The sequence below is a fragment of the Myxocyprinus asiaticus genome, chromosome 5 (genome assembly GCF_019703515.2).
Source record: "Myxocyprinus asiaticus isolate MX2 ecotype Aquarium Trade chromosome 5, UBuf_Myxa_2, whole genome shotgun sequence".
NCBI classification, from domain to species: Eukaryota; Metazoa; Chordata; class Actinopteri; order Cypriniformes; family Catostomidae; genus Myxocyprinus; species Myxocyprinus asiaticus.
In genome coordinates this window covers 33,063,500-33,085,631 of record NC_059348.1, presented here as the reverse complement: position 1 = coordinate 33,085,631, position 22,132 = coordinate 33,063,500, and the positions used below count along the sequence as shown (strand labels likewise).

Below are 22,132 nucleotides of genomic sequence, written 5' to 3'. Positions count from 1 at the left end.
TCTACTTTTTGCATGACATGAGTCATTTTTCCAACAATTGTTTACAGATGGATTGTTTTAACTTTTAATTTTAACTTTTAATCACAATTCCAGTGGGTCAGAAGTTTACATACATTAAGTTAACTGTGCCTTTAAGCAGCTTTGAAAATTCCAGAAAATTATGTCAAGCCTTTAGACAATTAGCCAATTAGCTTCTTATAGGAGGTGTACTGAATTGGAGGTGTACCTGTGGATGTATGTTAAGGCCTACCTTCAAACTCAGTGCCTCTTTGCTTGATATCATGGGAAAATCAAAAGAAATCAGCCAAGACCTCCAGAAGTCTGGTTCATCCTTGGGAGCAATTTCCAAATTCCTGAAGGTACCACATTCATCTGTACAAACTATAGTACGCAAGTATAAACACCATGGGACCACGTAGCCATCATACCGCTCAGAATATGAACATAGTTTGGTGAAAAAACTGTAAATCTACTTTATCTATGCAAATCTACTAAATCACTGGTTCTACTTTAAAGTGCCACAATGTGTCTGCGAGGTCACAGGCATCCAGTCTGTTGAAATGGAGTAGATTTGCATAGATAAAGTAGATTTGCAGTTTTTCACCAAACTATGTTCATATCCTGAGCGCTCAGGATATGAACATAGTTTGGTGAAAAAACTGCAAATCCATCCAAGAACAACAGCAAAGGACCTTGTGAAGATGCTGGAAGAAACAGGTAGACAAGTATCTATATCCACAGTAAAACGAGTCCTATCTTGACATAACCTGAAAGACTGCTCAGCAAGGAAGAAGCCACTGCTCCAAAACTGCCATAAAAAACCCAGACTACAGTTTGCAAGTGCACATGGGGACAAAGATCTTATTTTTTGGAGAAATGTCCTCTGGTCTAATGAAACAAAAATTGAACTGTTTGGCCATAATGACCATCGTTATGTTTGGAGGATAAAGGGTGACGCTTGCAAGCTGAAGAACACCATCCCAACCGTGAAGCATAGGGGTGGCAGCATCATGTTGTGGGGGTGCTTTGCTGCAGGAGGGACTGGTGCACTTCTCAAAATAGATGGCATCATGAGGAAGGAAAATTATGTGGATATACTGAAGCAACATCTCAAGACATCAGCCAGGAAGTTAAAGCTCGGTCGCAAATGGGCAACTTATTATGAGAAGCTTGTGGAAGGCTACCCAAAACGTTTGACCCAAGTTAAACAATTTAAAGGCAATGCTACCAAATACTAACAAAGTGTATGTAAACTTCTGACCCACTGTGAATGTGATGAAAGAAATAAAAGCTGAAATAAATAATTCTCTCTACTATTATTCTGACATTTCACATTCTTAAAATAAAGTAGTGATCCTAACTGACCTAAGACAGGGAATGTTTTCTACGATTAAATGTCAGGAATTGTGAAAGTTTTTAATGTTTAAATGTATTTGGCTAAGGTGTATGGAAACTTCTGACTTCAACTGTATATTGTTCAAAATATAGACAAAAGTATTTGGACACTTACTGGTTGTCAAACTAAGCGGAACATAATGTGATGAAATACACCTGCGTTTACTCTACCAGGACACCTGTTTGAACTTGAAGGGAACTGACTTCATGTATGTACTAAAAATCACCTTGGGACCAGATGGTTAAAAAAGTTAGAAGTTAGTTCTGGAGAAAATATGCCATCTAATCTCTGGTTCTAAACTCTTAGAGGAACAAATAAGTCACAGGACACACACTATAAAACAATGGGGCATGACATTTATTTTATTGGCTGACTGACTTAATATTAGTGGGCATGCTGTTGGTTGCATGCCATTCTTGGCTTTGCAGTTCTCCCCTGGTCTTTCACATCCATCGGATCAAAACAAAGCCACTATTTTACACTCACCCAATCTCCACAGTGGTTTATGTGTGAATGTAAGAAAAACAAAAATGAAATCAAATACCTCCTGCAAACAGAAAAAAAGGTCAGAGATGACGATTACAGTGAGTGCTTGCCCCTCTCCTGACCATACCATTTAGCAGCCCAGTAATATAAGCAGCACCTTGTGTTGTTTACCCTTGGTGAAAGAAACCCCAGCACCCACATAAACACCACGACTTGGATGAAATCATGTCAACACAGTGCACACACTGCACAGTGCACTTATGTGTGTACTGTGCAGTCAGCATTCAAAGTCACAGAGCATATATTTCAAGATAGAGCAACACTTCCACAGCTAATCATTTATTTAGGTAATACATTTCTGGTATGGAATCATTGATGTGTGAAGTATGGTTTGAAATGTTTCCTTGCTTTGCATACAGACTTTATAATATTGTGCCAGTGGTTTAGGTTCTTACAAATTCAAAACCTTCATATGACACCCAAGCCAATAATTCTATAATTAGTATTAGGCCTACTTGTACTGTATTTCCTAAGGGACAGCATATTCAATCCATATGGTTATTATGAGGGTAACAGTATTTAGAGCTGCACGGCATATGTATTTTGTACTTCTTGCTCTCATAAAATAACATAAAATAGTAATGAAGGTAATTCAAAAGACAAATGAAAGTGTTCTAAAATATTTCTCTTTTAAGCGGAGCATATTGCTGAATTAATGCACGATGAATGAATTGTGCATGAATTCGTCAATGCATGAATTATTCGAATAAGGTATTGGGTTAACACTTTAGAATACTGTTTCATAATAGGTTACTATGCAGGAATTAATGCAGGACAAATAAAAGGAGGCTACTATATTCACACATAGTAACTGCTATTAACTTATATAGAAACATGATAAACTAATCAGTAAGCAATAGTGATCTGATAACTGTGGTAGTTCTCTGTTGGCTAATTGTCATGTATAGATGTGTTTTGTTCATGTTTTTTTCATGTCTTTTATTTTCAAGTTTAGTTCCTGTTCCTGTCATGTCATGTGATTTCCTGTTCCCTCGTGTGATCTTGTCATGTGTTTTCCCCTGTTCATGTGTCTTGTTTCCATTGGTTCATTGTTTGTTTACTTTGTTATCAGTTCTAGTTTGTCATTGGTTTAAGTTTATTAGTCTTGCTATATTGTTTATAGTTCTGTCTGTTCATTGGTTGTCTTGTTATCCATGTCTGTGTATTTAAGCCCTCATGTTTGCCATTGTCTCACGTCAGGTATTGTGTATGTAACCTTGTTGTTTTGTTATGCCAAGTCAAGTTTGTGTATAACCAAGTTAAGTTCATGAGTCAAGTTAAGTTCATGAGTCAAGTTCATGTTTATTTTTTGTTCAAGTTCCTGTTTTTGTTTAGTTTACGTTTGTAGTTAGGGTTTTGGGTCCACGTTTGAAAAATAAAACTGCACTTGGGTTCATCACGTCATCGTCATCATTTCTTCGTTTACCACATCGTTACAGAATACCTGACCGCTAACCATAAACCCAGAGGTCCGACTACTGCGCCTATGTCAGGGGAATCGATCCCTGGAGGAATATGTGGGGGACTTCTGCTCTCTGGCCAGCGAGGTAGACTTTAATGAGGTCGTCCTCAAGGACTGTTTCCGTTTTGGATTAACTGAGCCAATTTCCTCCCTGATGCCTGGTGGTCACAGTTCCCTCAGCCTCGCTCAGTATATCGACCTTGCCCTGCAGATCACTGGTTCTACTTTCACTGTGGGGGAGGCGGATGCCGAACAGGAGTTCCACGTCATGGCTGCGAGCTGGAGTCCCACACTACGGCCAACAAGCCAACGCCCACGCCTGCCACGGCCAACGAGCCAACGGCCACGCCTACCACAGCCAATGAGCTGGAAGCTTCGTCCGTCCCAGAGCCTGCATTGCCAGCCTCGTCCGTCCCAGAGTACATGACCACAGAGGTTGTTTCCGAGTCTCAGCCCATGTTCATGACCAGAGAGGTAATTTCCGAGTCTCTGCCTATGTACACGACCACGGAGGTCGTCTCCGAGTCTCTGCCCGTGTACACGACCACGGAGGTCGTCTCCGAGTCTCTGCCCGTGTACACGACCACGGAGGTCGTCTCCGAGTCTCTGCCCGTGTACACAACCACGGAGGTCGTCTCCGAGTCTCTGCCCGTGTACACGACCACGGAGGTCGTCCCCGAGTCTCTGCCCGTGTACACGACCACGGAGGTCGTCTCCGAGTCTCTGCCCGTGTACACGACCCCGGAGGTCGTTTCCGAGTCTCAGTCCATGTCCACGACCCCGGAGGTCGTTCCCGAGTCTCAGTCCATGCCCACGACCACAGAGGTCGTTCCTGAGACTCGGCTCATGTTCACGACCACTGAGGGTTTTTCCCTGTCATCCAGGACTCTTAGTCTCGAGCCTACCATGGCTCCACCTGCCACGGCTTTGTCCCTTGAGCCTTCCATAGCTCCACCTTCCACAACTTTGCTCCACATCATGGCCGCCAAGCCAGAGTTCCACGTCATGGCCGCCAAGCCAGAGTTCCACGTCATGGCCGCGTCACAGCCACGCCAGAGTGAGCTCCAGGCCATATCACAGCCGCGCCAGAGTCAGCTCCAGGCCCCGTCACGGCCACGCCTCGGTCTTTAGCATGCCTATTTTAGCCATGGTGGACAATTGTCCCTAGGTACTTCGAGGACATACAGTGGAGGTACAGGGGAGTGGGAAGAAAGCTCTTTGATTTACTACTTCTGTGTGAACACAGAGAAAGCTTGCAGAACCACTATGCTGGCACAACCTCTGTGTGTGTGGGATCTTGACAAATAGATCTAAGAACGCAGACAACATCCCAACGGGAGGGTAAAGCACAGAAGATATAGGGTACTGACTCAAGTGGAGTGTTGTCAAAAAGTGTATGTATGGTGGTGAGGGAAAAGAAAAAGCACAAACATCTAAGGTGAATAATTTTTCTCCATATCATCAAATGATGTTGCCCTTATTAGAAAAGCTCTAAAATTTTGCGAAGATTAGAGCCTTCTTTGTGTTTTTGAAACAGATTACAATGTAAATGAGAAAACATGGACCTATGTAATCATAATAAACCCCACATTTACCACCCATCAGTCTTGGCGTCAACAGCTGCAACCAAAAGTGTAACTATACAGTAGTGTGTCTCTATGCTCAGATCAGGTTACTGCTCTTTTCCTGTAATTCTATCCCATACAAGCCCATGCACAATATCTTATTTTCAGAAATGCACTTAGAAAATAGATATATAGAATGAAAACATCTGGAAACAGATATGACACTTCTGTGGGATGTGAGCTTTAGCTGGAGTGGATATTTATGTATAGAAGCACTGTTAAAAATATTCCATTATCATTATAAAAACCAGCAATGCAAAGAAAAGCACCTCAACGGCGAATTCCCGCTATAAGTATGTTAGAAAAATACTCATTAAAAAATGCTGTGGTAGTATGCACTGGCTGCCTCTGCATGCACTTATGTGAAGGTACTTATTGTTGACCACAAACACATCATATAAGCCCACTCAAACTCCAGCCACATGACCGTGTTCTGAGGAATTCAAAATAATATGTGAGTAATTTCTAAAAACTAACCTATAATGACCAAGCTGTGGACATCAAAGATGGATTGGTCAAAAACAGACATCCTCACTGTGCTATGCTGTTATCTGTCTGTAAATGGTGAATATATAAACTAATTTGGTTAAGAATTTAGACTGCTGACCCAAAGTTTGCAGGTTAAATTCCAGAGGATACACATTTGCATATTGATTAGTACAGTAACTACATATAAGCAAGTTTGGACTGTTATGGACTAACTGGACTGAATACTGATAATGTTTTGTGATATGGTGTTAATAGTTTGGAGTGATAGCTTTAAAATACTCACCTCCATTTTTCTATTGAACACAAACAAAGACTTTTAGAAGAATTTCTCAGCTCTGTAGGTCCATACAATGCAAGTGAATGGTGACCAGAACTTTGAAGCTCCAAAAGCACATAAAAGCAGCATAAAAGTAATCCATAAGATTCTAGTGGTTAAATCCATTTCTTCAGAAGCGATATGATAAGTTTGAGTGAGAAACAAATAAATATTTTAGTCTTTTTTTTTTTTTTACAATAAATCTCCACTTTCACATTCATTGTGTTTTTTTTGGCGATTCGCATTCTTTGTGCATATCACCACCTTCTGGGCAGGGAGGATAATTAAATATTGATCTGTTTTTCACCCACACTTACTGTACTATCGCTTCTGAAAACATCGATTTAACAATGAGAGTCTTAAGATTTACTTTGGAACTTAAATATTTTGGTACCTATTCACTTGCATTGTGAGGACCTACAGAGCTGAAATATTCTTCTACAAATCTTTGTTTGTGTTCAGCAGAAGAAAGAAAGTCATGCAAATCTGGGATGGAATGAAGGTGAGAAATTGATGAGAATATTTTATGTGTACTGTGCACAGTACGGCAATGTTCTGTAAGACTGGAATATTCAGATGACCTACACTGTAAATGTAGGTTGCCAGAAATTCACCATAAAAAATACGGTAACCACGTTTTAGGCTTTACGGGATGTGATTTTGATGCCTGTATATTTTACGGTGCATTACCATCATTATATATTTATTAAATATTAAACTTCATATATTAAACTTCTGAAACTGTAAAAATCTGCTGTATATATATTATGTATTATTAATCACCATAGTAATTACAAAAGGGCACATGATGACATGAAGTTCATCAATAGAGGCCCTTCCTGGAGCAATGACCAATAAACATGTAGAGACAGTGCTCAGTGTCAATCACACAAACACTAAACACCATCAGGGTAACACATGTGAAATTAAAATAATGTAATAAACATTAACTAAACTACATCAGATATAACACAGAACACTCCAGTGTACATAATTGACATAAAAAATAAGAAGAAACATCTATTCCCATAAAATATAATGAAATATATATTTCACGCAGGGAATTCTGGGAGCGCCCGATTATTGTTTTTTACCATAAATTTAACAATAATTTACCATAAAAAGTACATGAACTCTCTTGTTAAACATAATATACATTTTTACTGTTAATTATACAGAAAATCTAACTTTTTACATAAAAAAAAATATTTTTACAAAATGTTACCGTAAAACTACATGTATTGTCTTTTTAAATATATATAAAAAATTACCATATATTTTAAGGTAACTGCCCATTAACCAATTAATTTTTTTTACTGTAGCATTATTACAGTCTTTTACTGTTAAAATTAAGATTTTTTTTTTAATTTTTTTTTTACAGTGTACTACATTTTCCAAAATGTGCAGTATACAACAGAGAACACTGCATGCAACACTGTATCTCACAATGCATGAAAAATGTTTTGAACTTGTCCTTCCATTCCCAGTGTGATGAATGAACAGTGAGTAATATCAGCTGAATTTTGAACATCTCTTTCTTGACTCATTATTTGATCGCACGGCCAAGTGTTAAGACATTTTTAACCAAAATTGAGATAAAAATACATAATAACCATATTTATTTATGAGATAATAACTAGATGTCACTCGTTGAATTAAACATTAAAACTGATAGTAATGTGACAGCAAAGTAGCATAAGTTTTTGCTACAAAAATTTTTGCCAGCATACAGTATGAATGCGCAGTACTCGGTAAGTAGTTAGCTAATATACTATTCCGAGCATAACTGTTGATATTGCAGGTAGTAAATAGAAAGTGAATATTTGACTTAAATTTTACAATTTCACTGTTGACCACAATATGAACAACCCAGATGCTTTATTACAGTTTATAAGCATCCAGCCAATACGTTGCTTGGTGCCAGTATAAAATAAAAGGTCACACTGTCTTCAGAACTTGGACCTTTACCAAGAAAACATGAGCATGTGAAACTTGTGCAGTTTCACAGTCACTTATCCATAACAGAGAATATAGAGAATACATCCACATATGTCCTGTAAGAGACTTAAGTTGTCAATATGCAAATAAATGTAGAAATAATACAACTTTGGCCACAATACCTTTTCATTTTTCATTTGCAACGCCACTTTGCTTCATGTACAAATGCAGAATCAGTTTGGCTGTTGTGGCTCCTCAGTGTCTGAGCACAGACATGTCCTTATCCCCTTCCAGCTCATACTCCTGCCACACTGGCCCGTGAATTTTGACAGAGCTCTGATGCATGCCTCTTCTCTCTGGAGATCATATACAGAGCACCTCTTATTACATTAAAGTTTTACCGGCCTTTTCTAGGAAGTTTCTCCGTTACACACAACTTGCAGGCAGATCCCCTGGCAACGGTTGTCTAACAGATCGGCCACTATTGTCCAGAGGGCTTCTATGAAATAACAAGGTTTACAAAAGATACGAAACTTTTATTAGCTACTGACTAAAAAAAAATAGTTCATCCAAAAATGACCATTGTCACAATTTAGTCATCTTAATGTAGTCATCATTCACTTTCAGAAAAGATGCAATAAAAGTGAATGGTGACTGGGGCTAACATTCTGCCTGTTATCTCCTTTTGTGTTCCATAGAAGAAAGAAAGTTGTACAGATTTGGAACACAATTCGGTTCACGATTCATGAACGATCCAGTTTAAAAAAGCCTTTTCTTTATAGATCTGACATTGCTAGAGAGCTATGGTGGATGTAAAGGTTTTCAGTGAACAATAGCATAATTTTGGTCTGTTTCTCATGCAAAGCTCTTGCATGGTTTCAGAAGACTTGAAAGATAGCGCATGTGTGTCTTGTATTCTTTTTTCATCTTGAAAGCTCCAGTCACTATTCACAGTAAATGCATGGGGGAAAAAAACCTTACTAGAACAGTACAATGTTTCTCTGTTTGTGTTCATCTATGAAAATAAATTAAAGCATACAGGCTTTGAAGGACGTGAAGGTGATCAAATGATGACAGAATTTTCCTTTTTGGTGAACTACTTCTTTAAAAAAACAGGAATGAGTTATATAATGTACTGCGGGCCTCAGATACTATAGAAAAGGTACTGTATGTTAGCATCTGTAGCTTTGTTTGCATTATATGATCTCATGTGGGAATGTGATTGTGAAATATTTAATGTTGGTTTTTTAAGTGCTTCAAGAACACTCTCACCTTACAAGTCTAAGTGTTTATGTGAATATACTGTAAATCTAGATATGACAGCTATGAATAAGGCAGAAAAAACACTTGTGATTTTTTTAATAAATTCTAGCGGCCTCTAAGCCTAAAGGTAATGATCTTGAGATCAAGTGACTTAAGAGAGGCATCTGAGGGGAGCCTGAGAGGCCAAACAGGAAATGAGAGAGGTCAAGGTGAGTGACAGAGAGCCCGTAATTACCTGCTCAAGAACATCTGTGCCTTACATGGAAGAAATGCACCCCAGGAAGTGAGATTGAAATCATCACTAACATACACACAATGTCCCTCTTTGTCTGTGGTGCCAGTGCACTGCCAGCAGAAGCTGAGTGTTTGAACATGAGGTGCTTTGGGGTTTCATTCTTCAAGGTGCAGAGGCACCATCTGTGATTTGTAGAGTCTTGGATTTGAAATAACAACACAGTTGTGTGTATTGGGACAGCCAAGAATACCAGAAATACCTCAAAATTGGCCATTGTGTGGGCACCATTGTAAAAGAAAATAAACAAATAATAATTACAATAAGATGTAAGAATCTCATGGATTACTTTAAGAATAAAGTGAAAGCATGATGCAAACAACATTTGTAACGGAAGAATAAGACAGAGTCATGTTTATGATAAAATAAATTATGTCTAAATGATAGCATATTATTATTTTGACATTTCATTATAATAAATAAGAAACAATGTATCTCCACTCTCCAACATGGCTCCTTTTGTGGGGCATTTTTCACATTCTTCTGAAGCTGTAAATGATTTCCTGGCCTGCCAGGTTGTTACAGTATCAAATTCTGAACATATGCAGCATGATATACTGTAAAGCACAATATACATCAATGAACAGCCTCTGGACACTGATATAAAAATATGGTGTACAAAAATAAAACTTTATAACTATAATATATGACATGTTCTACACATTTGGACAGTAACATTTGGACAGTGTTTGCATGCATAATCCCCTTTTCCTCATGACAAGAAATGCTTAAAATCTTTATATGTATAAAATAACTTGGATGAATAAGCAACATACTGTATAGTTTTCATAAAAACATGCAAGAAGATATGAAAGGATGAATTCACCATATTTACAATGTGTGTGTGTGTATATATATATATATATTACATGTACAAGCACACAAATAGAAAACATTGAGACTCAGTTTTCTCAGGACCAGATGGTGTCAATGTCTTTTTTCCCATGAGGAGATTTTTCATAACAGCACTGGCCTTAAATGCAGCTCAGCAAGACCAGCAAACCAAACGTGCAGTAATTACTGCCTGTTACATTACCAAGAGCTCTATTTCTTTGCATCCGTCCTTGGAGAATGGTTTCAAATGACCGCAAACACTCTGAATGCTTTGCCTCCTGTGGGATTCTGTAGGCTAAAAGGAAGAATAATGGCCAATATGAATCCAAATCCAGCACGACAGAAAGATACATGATTTAAATACAGTATGATTCATTAATCACCTTTAAGATACTCCTTATACCACCAACATACTATTTAACCAATCAAAATAAAACCAGACCGTGTAGGTGGTCTGGTTTTATTTTACAGAAAGTCAAAGTCTTTAAGATTTTGGTTCAGCCACCCACTAAATATAATGATTAGGTTATCCAACTGAGCTCATAAAGTGGGATATTAGATAATAAGTCAAGAGAGTTACATCCAGGCTGAAGCCAACATGGAAAGATTATCGAACTACATTGTATATGCCAGCAGTGACTCTGAGAAGCTGACTCAACTTAGTACCTCTCTGAGGTAATTCCATTTTGGTAGGAGCCCTTGTATTGCTTCCTCTTGTCCACAGGCATTATGTCCAGATAACCTCCCGAGTCACTCCGAATCACTCCTGCGTGGATAGCTGCCCTACATATACTGGACTTCTGCTCGGTGGGACAGAGACAGAAAAATATCTAATTTTTCTACAGTAATTGTAACAGAACAGTAACTTTTAATAGATGTAACAGAGCAACTCAGAGGAAAATTTCATTAATTCACAATTGTTGACATACTGTCAGAGAAAAAAGCTTTACAATTTATGTGGATTGCATAGATCTTATTCTCTTGGAATAATTTAATGAGAAATGTGTCTGACTACAGTAGTTCTAATAAAGCAGTAGGTGACTTCATAATATTTGTAATAGGGCAGCGATAGAACAATGCGCACTTCAGACTATTTAAGGTTTACGCATTTCAGTTGTGTGACAAATTTCCATCAAATTGAATAGAGTAATCTTTAAACAGTGTACATATTATAAATTCAAAGTATTGAAATAAAAATGAAGGGTTTTGCAGTGATTTTTTTTTTAGATTTTATTAAATGACATGCAGAAAACGTCCATCTAACCTGTCAGATATCACCAAAATAAGTGCCATAAAATATCACATCCGTCTGTACAACAGCCCTAGGCTTGGTAAACAGCAGCGAAAAAGAAGTCAGATTGTTTGATTCGCAGTAGACTTTCTGCCTGTCAATCATTGTGTGTGTTCACAGGGCAGCACATATATGCTCGTAAAAGTGTCGGTAAGGTGTCCTGCTCCCACAAAACACTCAGGGTCAGACAGTAAAAAGTTCAGGGGGACACTCCCCCCTCCATCTGCTTCAACACAACACTCACTCTAGTGTTTGTGTGTGCGCACGTGTCTTTGGAGCGCAAGGTTTTGGAAAGAGGGGGGCGTGGCTAATTCAGCAGCTGGTAGAAGTTCCAAAATGGCTAAAATCCCTTACAGAACAAAACAATACTGTCTGGTAAATGGCAAAACAACTACATTAAGAATATTTACAGTAAATAAATCTAATCTACACCATTTCTTTAGATCTTGTTTTTTTTCTGTTTTTTTTTTTTTTTTGCAAGTTCAAAATCATAGCCTTAGTTCAAATCAAAATAATATGCACAAAGACTTACATCTGAATAATAGCGGGTTCCAATTACTCGCGCAGAGCTGTCATACAAGCAGTTACGTGGACAATACAACCTGAAAAAATACATCTTGTTAGTTGTTGTTTTACTAACAATAAATTATTTATTTTTTTATTTACCGCCTGGTATTTTGTATAATCTGTCAGGTTTATTTCTGTATAACATAAATTTACCTGGGACAGTGCCTGACTGGTTTCTTAAAAGGACAGAATTGTGACACTGTGGTTTCACAGTTAACAGCTTTCACTGGAAGTCACAAAACATTTGTTATTCAATTTCTTTTCTGAAATCTCTGGCAACATTATCTCATAAAAAGAATGATCAGATTGACACACTCGCACTGACCTTGGACATTTGATACAGTGAAGGCATTGGCACTTTGATTTTTCCTGAGGAACAACATGACAATCAAAAATGAGAGCAGTGCTGAAACTGCCTCTAGCAGCATGAAACATGTGGGGTCTGTGACTTACGCTAGAGTCTGAACTCCATTCTTGAAGGACTTTGAGAATCGTTGCCTTCTGCTCACCCTGGTGACATCCAGCCAGCCTCCATCGTCATCTATTATTCCAGCATGCAAACCACTTCCACAGATACTGGATTGCTGGAAAAACAACAACATTAATGAGAGAGACCCTGAACTGACCACAATCTATCCATAATAGCACAGTATTTAAAATATGTAACTGGAAAAATCAGCTTATACATTTTATTTGATATCAGCCAATATGGGATGAAGCACCATACTGTGATTAAAAAAAATATATATTATACAAACAGTATGCATTAACTTACCATGTCATAATTAACTGATCCAATTACTTTTCCATAGTTGTGCAAGCAACCTGGTGGGCATTCATACCTGTTAAAAGATTTACCAGTCATGAAATAATTCATAGTACCATGATCCAGCCACATTCTATTGTAACTATAAACATAAGAGTCAACCAAATTACCTGTTACAGGTAGTTCCTTTGCACTGATCACGTAATCTAGTATTACATTCTACTTGCTGAGCTTCAAAAAAAACAAAAAACAAACAAGTGCTTAACGTTTGGTTATCATTTCATTAAACTTACACACTCAGCTTGTAACACATAAAGGTGCACAGTACAGGCAAAGTAATGCCTATGCTAAACAAATGAATACATGGAACTTTTGGATATCTTGATATCTTATCTGAAGTTAACCCATAAAATTGAATATCAAGTCATCTTACACATTTGGGAAGTGCTGATGACCTCATTTGTCTCAATGTTTTCATTGGGAGAAGGTGTTGGAGACTCATCTCTGTGGTGAGGGTCATGGCTTTGGACTGGCTCGGGTTCTAGCTCGATATAGTTACTTTCTTCTGTCTCAGGGGTATATTGTGTATGACTGCCATCATCTTAAAAGAGTACAGTTTTATTCAGTTTTTCAAAAGTTACAGACTGAAGCCTTCACAAATGTCTGTTAAAGGGATAGTTCATCCAAAAATTAAAATGCTCTCATCATTTACTCTTATTCATGCCATCCCAGATGTGTATGAGTTGTTTTTTTTTTTTTTCAGCAGAACACAAACAAATATTTTTAGAAGTATATCTCAGCTTTTTTGGTCCATACAATGCAAGTGAATGATGATCAGACCTTTGTAGCTCCAAAAATTACATAAAAGAAACATAGAAGTAATTCATAAGACTCCAGTAGTTAAATCCATATCTTCAGAAGCAATATAATAGGTGTGGCTATTCTAGTACTCTAAATCTCCACTTTCACTTTTACATCTAAAAGTCACCTGTGGTGCCGGTTTAGTTTCATATCTGAAAGTGAAAGTTAAACTGGAGATTTAGAGTAAAAACGTACTTAAAAAGTGTTCTGTTTCTCAGCAACACCTATTATATCACTTCTGAGGATATGGATTTAAACACTGGAGTTAAATGGATTGCTTTTATGTTATATTTGTGTGATACTTGGAGCTACAAAGGTCTGATAACCATTCACTTGCATTGTATGTACCTACAGAGCTGAGATACTCTTCTAAAAGTCTTTGTGTTCTTCCGAAGAAAGAAAGTCATACACATCTGGGATGGCATGAGGGTGAGTAAATGATGAGAGAACTGTCATTTTTAAGTGAATTATCCCTTTAACTTACTAATGAAAAAATTATATTTATGATATCGATTTAATAATTTAATCAAATTTCTACCTTTATAACAGAGATTGTTTCTGCAACCACCCCCATAGCTGGGAGGACAGGCAGAGCATGGGGTTCCGTGCTTGTATGGTGCATGTCCCCACCAGTTACCACTGAGAAAAAGATGCAAAATTACAAAAGCTAGGAATAAGGCATGTTTAGAAATATGTATATTGCAAAAGACAAAGCAGAGCTGAGTGTTCTTACGGAGGAGAGTAATTGCAGACCAGGTACACGGCTTTGGCCCAGATCATCCCCCAAACATTCATGTTGTAGCACACATTGATGGCACAGCCAATCTTGTTGCTTGTGGCCCAAACAAGCTGTGAACAAATCATAATACTGTATCACATTGGTTGACTTAAATGGACAGTTCTCCCAAAAGTGAAAATTCTGTCATCATTTACTCACCCTCATTTTGTTTCAAACCTGCATGACTTTCTTTCTACCATGGAACACAAAAGGAAATCTTAGGCATAATATTAGGGACTGACAGCATCAGTCACCATTCAATTTCAGTGCATGGAAATAAGATGTAATGAAAGTGAATGGTGACTGAGGCTAACATTCTGCCTATCTCCACAGTTGGGTGTAAATCACATGGGGTTTGAACAATAGAATTCTCATTTTTTGGGTGGACTATCCCTTTAAGAGCACATTATATACAGATGCATATTTTTCAGGCAAAGTTTTGGAGTTGGTGTTGTTGAGTTGGTGACTGTGGTTTTACCTGTGTGTAATGTGTGCAGACAGGTCCAGAGCATCTGTATGGGCAGTAAGGGTTACACTCCTGTGGATAGGGGTAGCTGAAATCTCTCACCTCATCATACCAGGCTTGGACATGAAATGTTGGAGGCCTGTCTCTAAAGACGAAACAATAACAGTTAATACATTGGCTGAGATCTGACAAAATCAGATGCAGTTCTTTTAAAAGTTTCAGAAGTAGCATTTATTGGGAGTGCTTTTTTGCTGATAATAAATGATGCAATTGCTTTTAGGTAGTTATTCTGGTGCAACTTCACTATCAAACATGGTGCATGTAAATAACAGAGCACTAGAAGTTACATTAAAATCAGCAACAATTGTCTTTCGGCACCCAGGCCTTAGTTTTTAACTCTGATGAAAGCCTGGGTGTCGAAATGCCAATCCACATGTTGTTGGTTTACCTTATACTAATGGAAATGGGTAGTTGATTCATAAAATGTCCATTAACTTTTTTTTAAATCAACATCAAGCTTTTATATAAAAATGTATATGAATGTTTAAGGCATAAATAAAGTGTAATATACATAAAGGTATACATATAAAGTGTATACTAATATATATATATATATATATATTTAGCACATTGCAGGACATGTCAACTTCTCAAAAGGAAGGATTGTCAACTACCCAATTGTCTTTATCAACTATCAATACAGCACCTGCCCCAGTGAGCTCCCAGGTTCTGGCCAATTTGCGTCAGTAGGTGAGAGGGTCCATGTTCCCACAGACAAGTGTGTGCCCAGTGCTCAGCACTCCTCTCCAGTTCTGTGTCCCACACCTGTCCCACACACAGCACAGAGTGAGGCTTATCAATGTTATGGCTGCTGTATATCTGTCATACTTTTTATGTTAAGTAAAGGTAAAAGGTCCAAACATTAAAACACAAAAGAGAATGTTCTGAAAGGCAAAACAGCACCTCCGAGAAACATTATGACAACATTTGATTGCTTGATTCTGACCAGAAGGTTGATATGGATCTAAAAGAGGGCCAGTTGAAGTTAAAAACCATAAAGAATTTGTGTTTCACTAGCTTGGGACAAAAGACGTATTACAGTAACACTGCATTTAGGATCTCTACAGGTTTACCTGGGGGAGTTTCAATTGTTTTGTTTAAAATAATAGGCTCAGTGTACTGTTCTGCACAGGGTTCTGATTATTTCACTACAGGTCAGGCTTAATTTAAAATTACAAATGCGTAGTTTGCTACACTGTGCTAATCTGTTCCATGTGTGCATAGCTAAGGTGCATTCCATTCTGGCAGTCCTCAACATGTACAATTCTTGAACTATACCATGATAATTCTGATCTTTTATATCGCACAATGAATAACCTGTAAAAAGAGAAGAATATTCATTTGAATCTTACCTGGGAGCCCAACATTGTCTTTATTGTTTGCAATGATGATATTAATATGAGTATTAAGTCGTGTTTTTCAATAGCATGACTACAGTAGGAACAGTACTGAGTAATGGCCTGTGACTGTTAACAACATGCACTCTAGGTGGCCTGGGTAGCTCAGCGAGTAAAGACGCTGACTACCACCCCTGGAGTCGCAAGTTCAAATCCAGGGCGTGCTGAGTGACTCCAGCCAGGTTTCCAGCCAGGGCCTGGTTACTAGGGAGGGTAGAGTCACATGGGGTAACCTCCTCGTGGTCGCAATAATGTGGTTTGCTCTCGGTGGGGCATGTGGCGAGTTGTGCGCTGATGCCGCGGAGAATAGTGTGAAGCCTCCACACGCGCTATGTCTCCATGGTAACGCGCTCAACAAGCCACGTGATAAGATGCATAAGAGGCAGCCGAGATTCGTCCTCTGCCACCTGGATAGAGGCGAGTCACTACGCCACGAGGACTTAGAGTGCATTGGGAATTGGGCATTCCAAATTGGGGAGAAAAAATTGAGAAAAAATAATAAAAACCCAACATGCACTCTAAATTTTTGCCAGAAACGTGCATGTAATAAATCTTTAAAGTCTTATAAATATATAAATAAAGTCTTTAAAGGAATAGATCACCCAAAAATTCAAATTCTCTCATCATTTACTCACGCTCATGCCATCCCAGGTGTGTACGACTTTCTTTCCTCTACAGAACACAAATTACGATTTTTAGAAGAATATCTCAGCTCAGTAGGTCCAAGCAATGCAAGTGAATGATGGCCAGAACGCTGAAGCTCCAAAAAGCACATAAAGGCAGTATAAAAGTAATCCAAATTACTCCAGTAGTTAAATCCATGTCTTCAGAAGTTATATGATAGGTGTGGGTGAGAAACAGATCAATATTTAGGTCATTTTTACTATAAGTTCTCCCTTCCTGCCCAGTAGGTGGCGATAAGCACGAATAATTTCGAATCACCAAAAACAAAAGAATGTGAAAGTTAAAGTGGAGATTGAACTGTTTCTTACCCACACCTTTCATATTGCATCTGAAGGGATGGATTTAATCACTGGAGTCTTATGGGTTGCTTTTAGGCTGCCTCTATGTGCTTTTTGGAGCTTCAAAGTTCTGGTCACCATTCACTTGCATTGAATGGACCTACAGAGCTGAGATTTTTTTTTTTTTTTTTTCAATCTTTGTTTGTGTTCAGCAGAAGAAAGAATGTCATACACATCTGGGATGGCAAGAGGGTGAGTAAATGAGAGAACTATTATTTTTGGGTGAACTATCCCTTTAAAGCACTGAAGACTGTAGTGAACTTACTGCATCTTAGCTGAATGTGCATAGAGATGCAAAATTTGTAGAGATTTTATGAGGCCTTTGAGACCTGTCTTGACATAGTTTATTTGTTGTAATGCCTAATTTGCTTTTACACCAACCATCTGGGTGCATCTGGGAGATGTGCATCCTCTGTGACTCCCTTCACTTCCTTTTCAGAGTAATTACCCAGAGGACTATGGAGAGTTGAGGTATCTAATGTCTCCTCACCTACCTGGGCCCCACACAAAGACACATTCTTTAAAACTTTGCTGAGGGATACTGGGTTCAGGGGGGTTGTCCCAGAGCACCACAGATGTTATCAAGTCAAAAGTAATTTACTAAGAAGAATATTTGGTAAATGTTCTTTTACAGCTGATTGTAAGCAGTCATATGGACTGATCCACATGCAGTCATGGAAATTTAATCATATTCATAAATTCAAGATTAAAGGAGAACCACTGTTTCGTTACACACTAAAGCTGAACCTAAGAACTAAATGAGTGTTATAGCATTGCAGAGTTTCTCCAAGATTCTTCAATATGTGCATTCACTGGGATTCAAACCCACAATGTTAATGGTCTAAGCACTATGCTCTACTAGTTGTGCCACAACAACATAAGGTTACATTCTATGTACATTCTATGTCTGAGTCAACATTTGCCTCTATTGTTGCCAATGATAATGCAGCTGGAAGAAGCAGCCATAGAAGGTTCTATGAATTATCAGGTCTCATTTGGTGAAGGCCCACTGCTCAGGAAGCAAAGAGAGGTCTGGCTGAGTGCCTTGAACAATAGGTGAGCCACAGTACTTGGGAAGGAGAAGCTGTGTTTTGGCCTTGTTGATGGACTGTTTGTTATAGACAACAAACTTGACTGGAGTTCAGTGTTCTTGAATGAATCTGTGCAAAGTGTACCTCATTTATCCTGGTGCAAAACTTGTGCGCCTTTTTGTGGTACTCAATATTGCTTTGCAGAGCCTTCCATATATTTACATCAATTATAAGAACCCCCATGACCCCCTCAAAAATGAAAAAATAAATAAATAAAATAATAATAATAATAAAACAACATTAAAATAGCTTTTTACTTTGCAATTCCAAGGGAAAGTTGCACCTGTTTTGTTGTGCACAGTTTGTCAATGTCAGGAGAAATCTTGAATGCTGGTAGCATAATTTTTACTTTCTGTTTGCTTTGGCTTCTTAAACTAAGGATCGTTATATGACATCTAATAAGAGGTTTTCATTACATGGTAGATATATTTAATCTATTCTTTCTGTGAATCTCATGCAGTTTGCTGTTAATAAAACTATTTAACCTCTAACTATTTGGCAAGTTTCCAATAAGGTGTCCATGTTTTGTCTCTAAGTACTGTTTTAAATCAAATTGGCTCTAAATTATCATTAGTCAAATTATTCACACACAGACACAGGGGGCCACAGTTTGAATACCACTGACTATTGCTAATGGTATACTACATGATGGACAATCATAAGAAATGTATTTTTGTATCGACTTGACTGTCTCAAATCAGGTCAAACCAAGTCTCATTTTTGGAATCAAAGTTCTTTTATTCAGCAGCAAATCTATATACGATCCCAAATGTGCATTGCTTGAAAGAGGTCAGAAGAGGAGGCAGGCCTCATAAGTAGCACCATGATTTACTAGGATTGTGACTGAGGGAGAATCATGCAGTCTTACCATGTATTCCATGTTTGAGGCAGTGGGATACACTTGACCCCTCAGCTTATTATGCAGGTCAAGAATGAGCTGCATATCGCTCTGTGAAATTGCTCTCTTGCCCCTTTGCCTGGATTGCCACCAGGCCTCATCTTTATCCATGTATTTTTCCAGCAAAGCCTCCAAGTGGGTGGCATTAGGAATCACCATGGAGACCACAGTTTGAACAATCAGAAGCAGAACAAGGCCACTATACCAGTCTTCACGTCCACACTTCATGTTTCCGTCCACTGTCAGTGACAAAATACAAAGCTGTATTTCTCCTCAGCCTGTGAAACCAAAATGGCTTTGTTTCAAATGTAAATGTAAATTGTGTTTACAAACATAAATGTTAAATATATTCATTATATATTATATAATATTTTATATCAGTTATTAATGTATATGCAATACATAATGCATATTATATTTATATAAAATAATAATAATAATAATAATAATAATAATTATTATTATTATTATTATTATTATATATATATATATATATATAGAGAGAGAGAGAGAGAGAGAGAGAGAGAGAGAAAATTCACTCAAAAATATTTTTTAAGATTTACACATTTCAGTTTCATAACGGACTGTGTTATGAAATTCAAATGTGCAACTCTTAAAAATAGGCTAAAAAAATAAATAAATAAAATAAAATTGTGTTCATAAATATAATGTTACATAAGACTGTGTAAGACTTAGGAAAATGGAATAATGATAATTGCATTTAATTTGTGTCGAGTCATTAGCGGGGACGCTCATTAATAGATCAGCTCATAAAAGTTTGACTGGAAAGTGCAGTGTAAGCACTTTCACATCTTAGTTGATAGTTTTCCACTTGTGAAAGATTTTTGAGTGTGCCTTTTGCCACACACATGCAATATTTCATACGGTCGTGTCCTGCATTAAAACTGACCGCAAAAGTCTTTGAAGTCACTAAAATCTCTTCAGCTGTATTGGAATAACTCTTACTTCTCGACTTGTGCTAGAGAAATGTATATGATCCTTGCAGTAGTTAACCCGTTCAGCAACATCAAATCAAACAACATAGTATTACACATATTTAACAGAAAATGATAAGTGTTCTTCTTTACATTTAACTGAAGCCAAGCAAGTTACCTTCAGCGTCCGGTCCCGTGTGTGGATGGGAAGTCAAGGTCCAGCGTTGAGTTACTGAAATAATGATTCGCTGCAATTTGGGGATTATTTCAAATACTCTTGTCCATCTAATTTCTTTCTCAATTTCAAATCTCACGAGTCACCATTAGTCATTGTGCAGTAAAATGATGTACGTTCAAATGTTTAAATTTGTGAGGCTGCTTGTCTCATTTATACTTATGATTTGAGGTCAGTGAGGCGTGACTTCCTAAACCACGCCCACTTCGAACAGCTCACAAGCATGTTTAGGAACAGTATATGTGAGTGAAGGCCATCTATCTATCTATCTATCTATCTATCTGTCTGTCTGTCTGTCTGTCTGTCTGTCTGTCTATCTATCTATCTATCTATCTGTCTGTCTGTCTGTCTGTCTGTCAGGGCAATCATCTGCAGTCAGCAACATATGCCATGCCTAATATTTTATGCATTGATGCATTCTAACGCTATACTATTCAAAACAATTGAGGAAGGGGCTGACCAAAAACCTTTCAATGTGTGATCATATCCTATAGAGATTAAAGGAGTAATTCACCAAAAAATGAAAATAATTTAATCATTTACTCACCCTCATGCCATCCCAGATGTGTATGACTTTCTTTCTTCTGCTGAACACAAAGAATTTTTGAAGAATATTTCAGCTCTGTAGGTCCATAAAATACAAGTGATTAGGGACCAAAATTTTGAAGCTTCAAAAGCACATAAAGGCAGCATTAAAGTAATCCTTATGACTCCGTTCATGAAACCTTGCAGTTAACTGAATGTTAAAAATGGTAACCGTGCAAATCCCTAGTTAAATCCATATCTTCAGAAGCAAGAAGATAAGTGTGGGTGAGAAACAAATCCACAGAGCTGAGATATTCTTCTAAAAATCTTTGATTGTGTTCAGCAGAAGAAAGAAATCTGGGATGGCATGAGGGTAAATTATGAACGATTTTTCATTTATGGGTGAACTATCCCTTTAATGCCTTATATATATATATATATATATATATATATATATATATATATATATATATATATATATATATATATATATATTTGCCATTTCTGCAGTTTTAACTCCACAATCGCAAAGATGCTTGAATTAATGTAACTCAGCAAGACCAGTGTGATATCTTCTAAGCAGCAGATGAGGTAGAATCAAATATTAAAGGGATAGTTCACCACAAAAATTCTGACATAATTTAGGCTTCTCATCCTCATGTTGTTCCAAACTTGTATGACTTTCTTCTTTTGTTCATTGAACACAAAAGGAGATGTTAGAAGCAACTTTAGCCTCAGTCACCTTTCACTTTCCATCGCATCTTTTTTCCATACAATGCAAGTTATTGGCGACTGATCTCCTTTTGTATTCCATGCAAGAAAGGAATTGATAGGGGTTGGGAACAACAGGAGTGTGAGTAAATGACAGCATTTTCATTTTTGGGTGAACTAACCCTTTAACTTTTATATGAAGTGAGTTGTGATCACAGTTTTTTTTATTAAAGGTCATATGTTCAGATCTTCGTCAGATGCTATCACTAGTACCACTAAATAAACTGCCTATATAATGAATGTAAAATCATAAAAAATACTTGTGCATAAGAAGGCGTGCATGTTGGTAATTTACAGTTTTTCTCAAT

At 37.6% G+C, this 22,132-nt stretch overlaps 1 protein-coding gene across 1 annotated transcript; it reads right to left on the bottom strand.

Moving 5' to 3' along the window:
* Positions 1-9,768: 9,768 nt before the first annotated feature.
* On the bottom strand, positions 9,769-20,630 carry LOC127441042 (cysteine-rich secretory protein LCCL domain-containing 1-like). The gene is made up of 15 exons (XM_051698188.1): positions 20,472-20,630; positions 19,329-19,636; positions 15,597-15,715; positions 14,903-15,035; positions 14,380-14,495; positions 14,185-14,285; positions 13,219-13,386; positions 12,956-13,016; positions 12,795-12,861; positions 12,473-12,603; positions 12,345-12,388; positions 12,173-12,245; positions 11,985-12,054; positions 10,828-10,961; positions 9,769-10,456 (listed from the first exon to the last, which is right to left on the bottom strand). The coding sequence occupies exons 2-15, from the start codon at positions 19,584-19,586 to the stop codon at positions 10,405-10,407; spliced, it is 1,527 nt and encodes a 508-aa protein (XP_051554148.1). The 5' UTR covers positions 19,587-19,636; positions 20,472-20,630; the 3' UTR covers positions 9,769-10,404.
* Between the last annotated feature and the right edge of the window lie 1,502 nt (positions 20,631-22,132).

Excerpts from the sequence above, each read along its gene's own strand:
- LOC127441042 (XM_051698188.1), bottom strand. The coding sequence starts at position 19,586 with ATGAAGTGTGGACGTGAAGACTGGTATAGTGGCCTTGTTCTGCTTCTG. Across the intron at positions 12,862-12,955 it reads AAAGGAACTACCTGTAACAG|GTATGAATGCCCACCAGGTT; the intron begins GTAATTTGGTTG and ends ATCTTTTAACAG. Across the intron at positions 12,389-12,472 it reads AATGGAGTTCAGACTCTAGC|GAAAAATCAAAGTGCCAATG; the intron begins GTAAGTCACAGA and ends GTTGTTCCTCAG.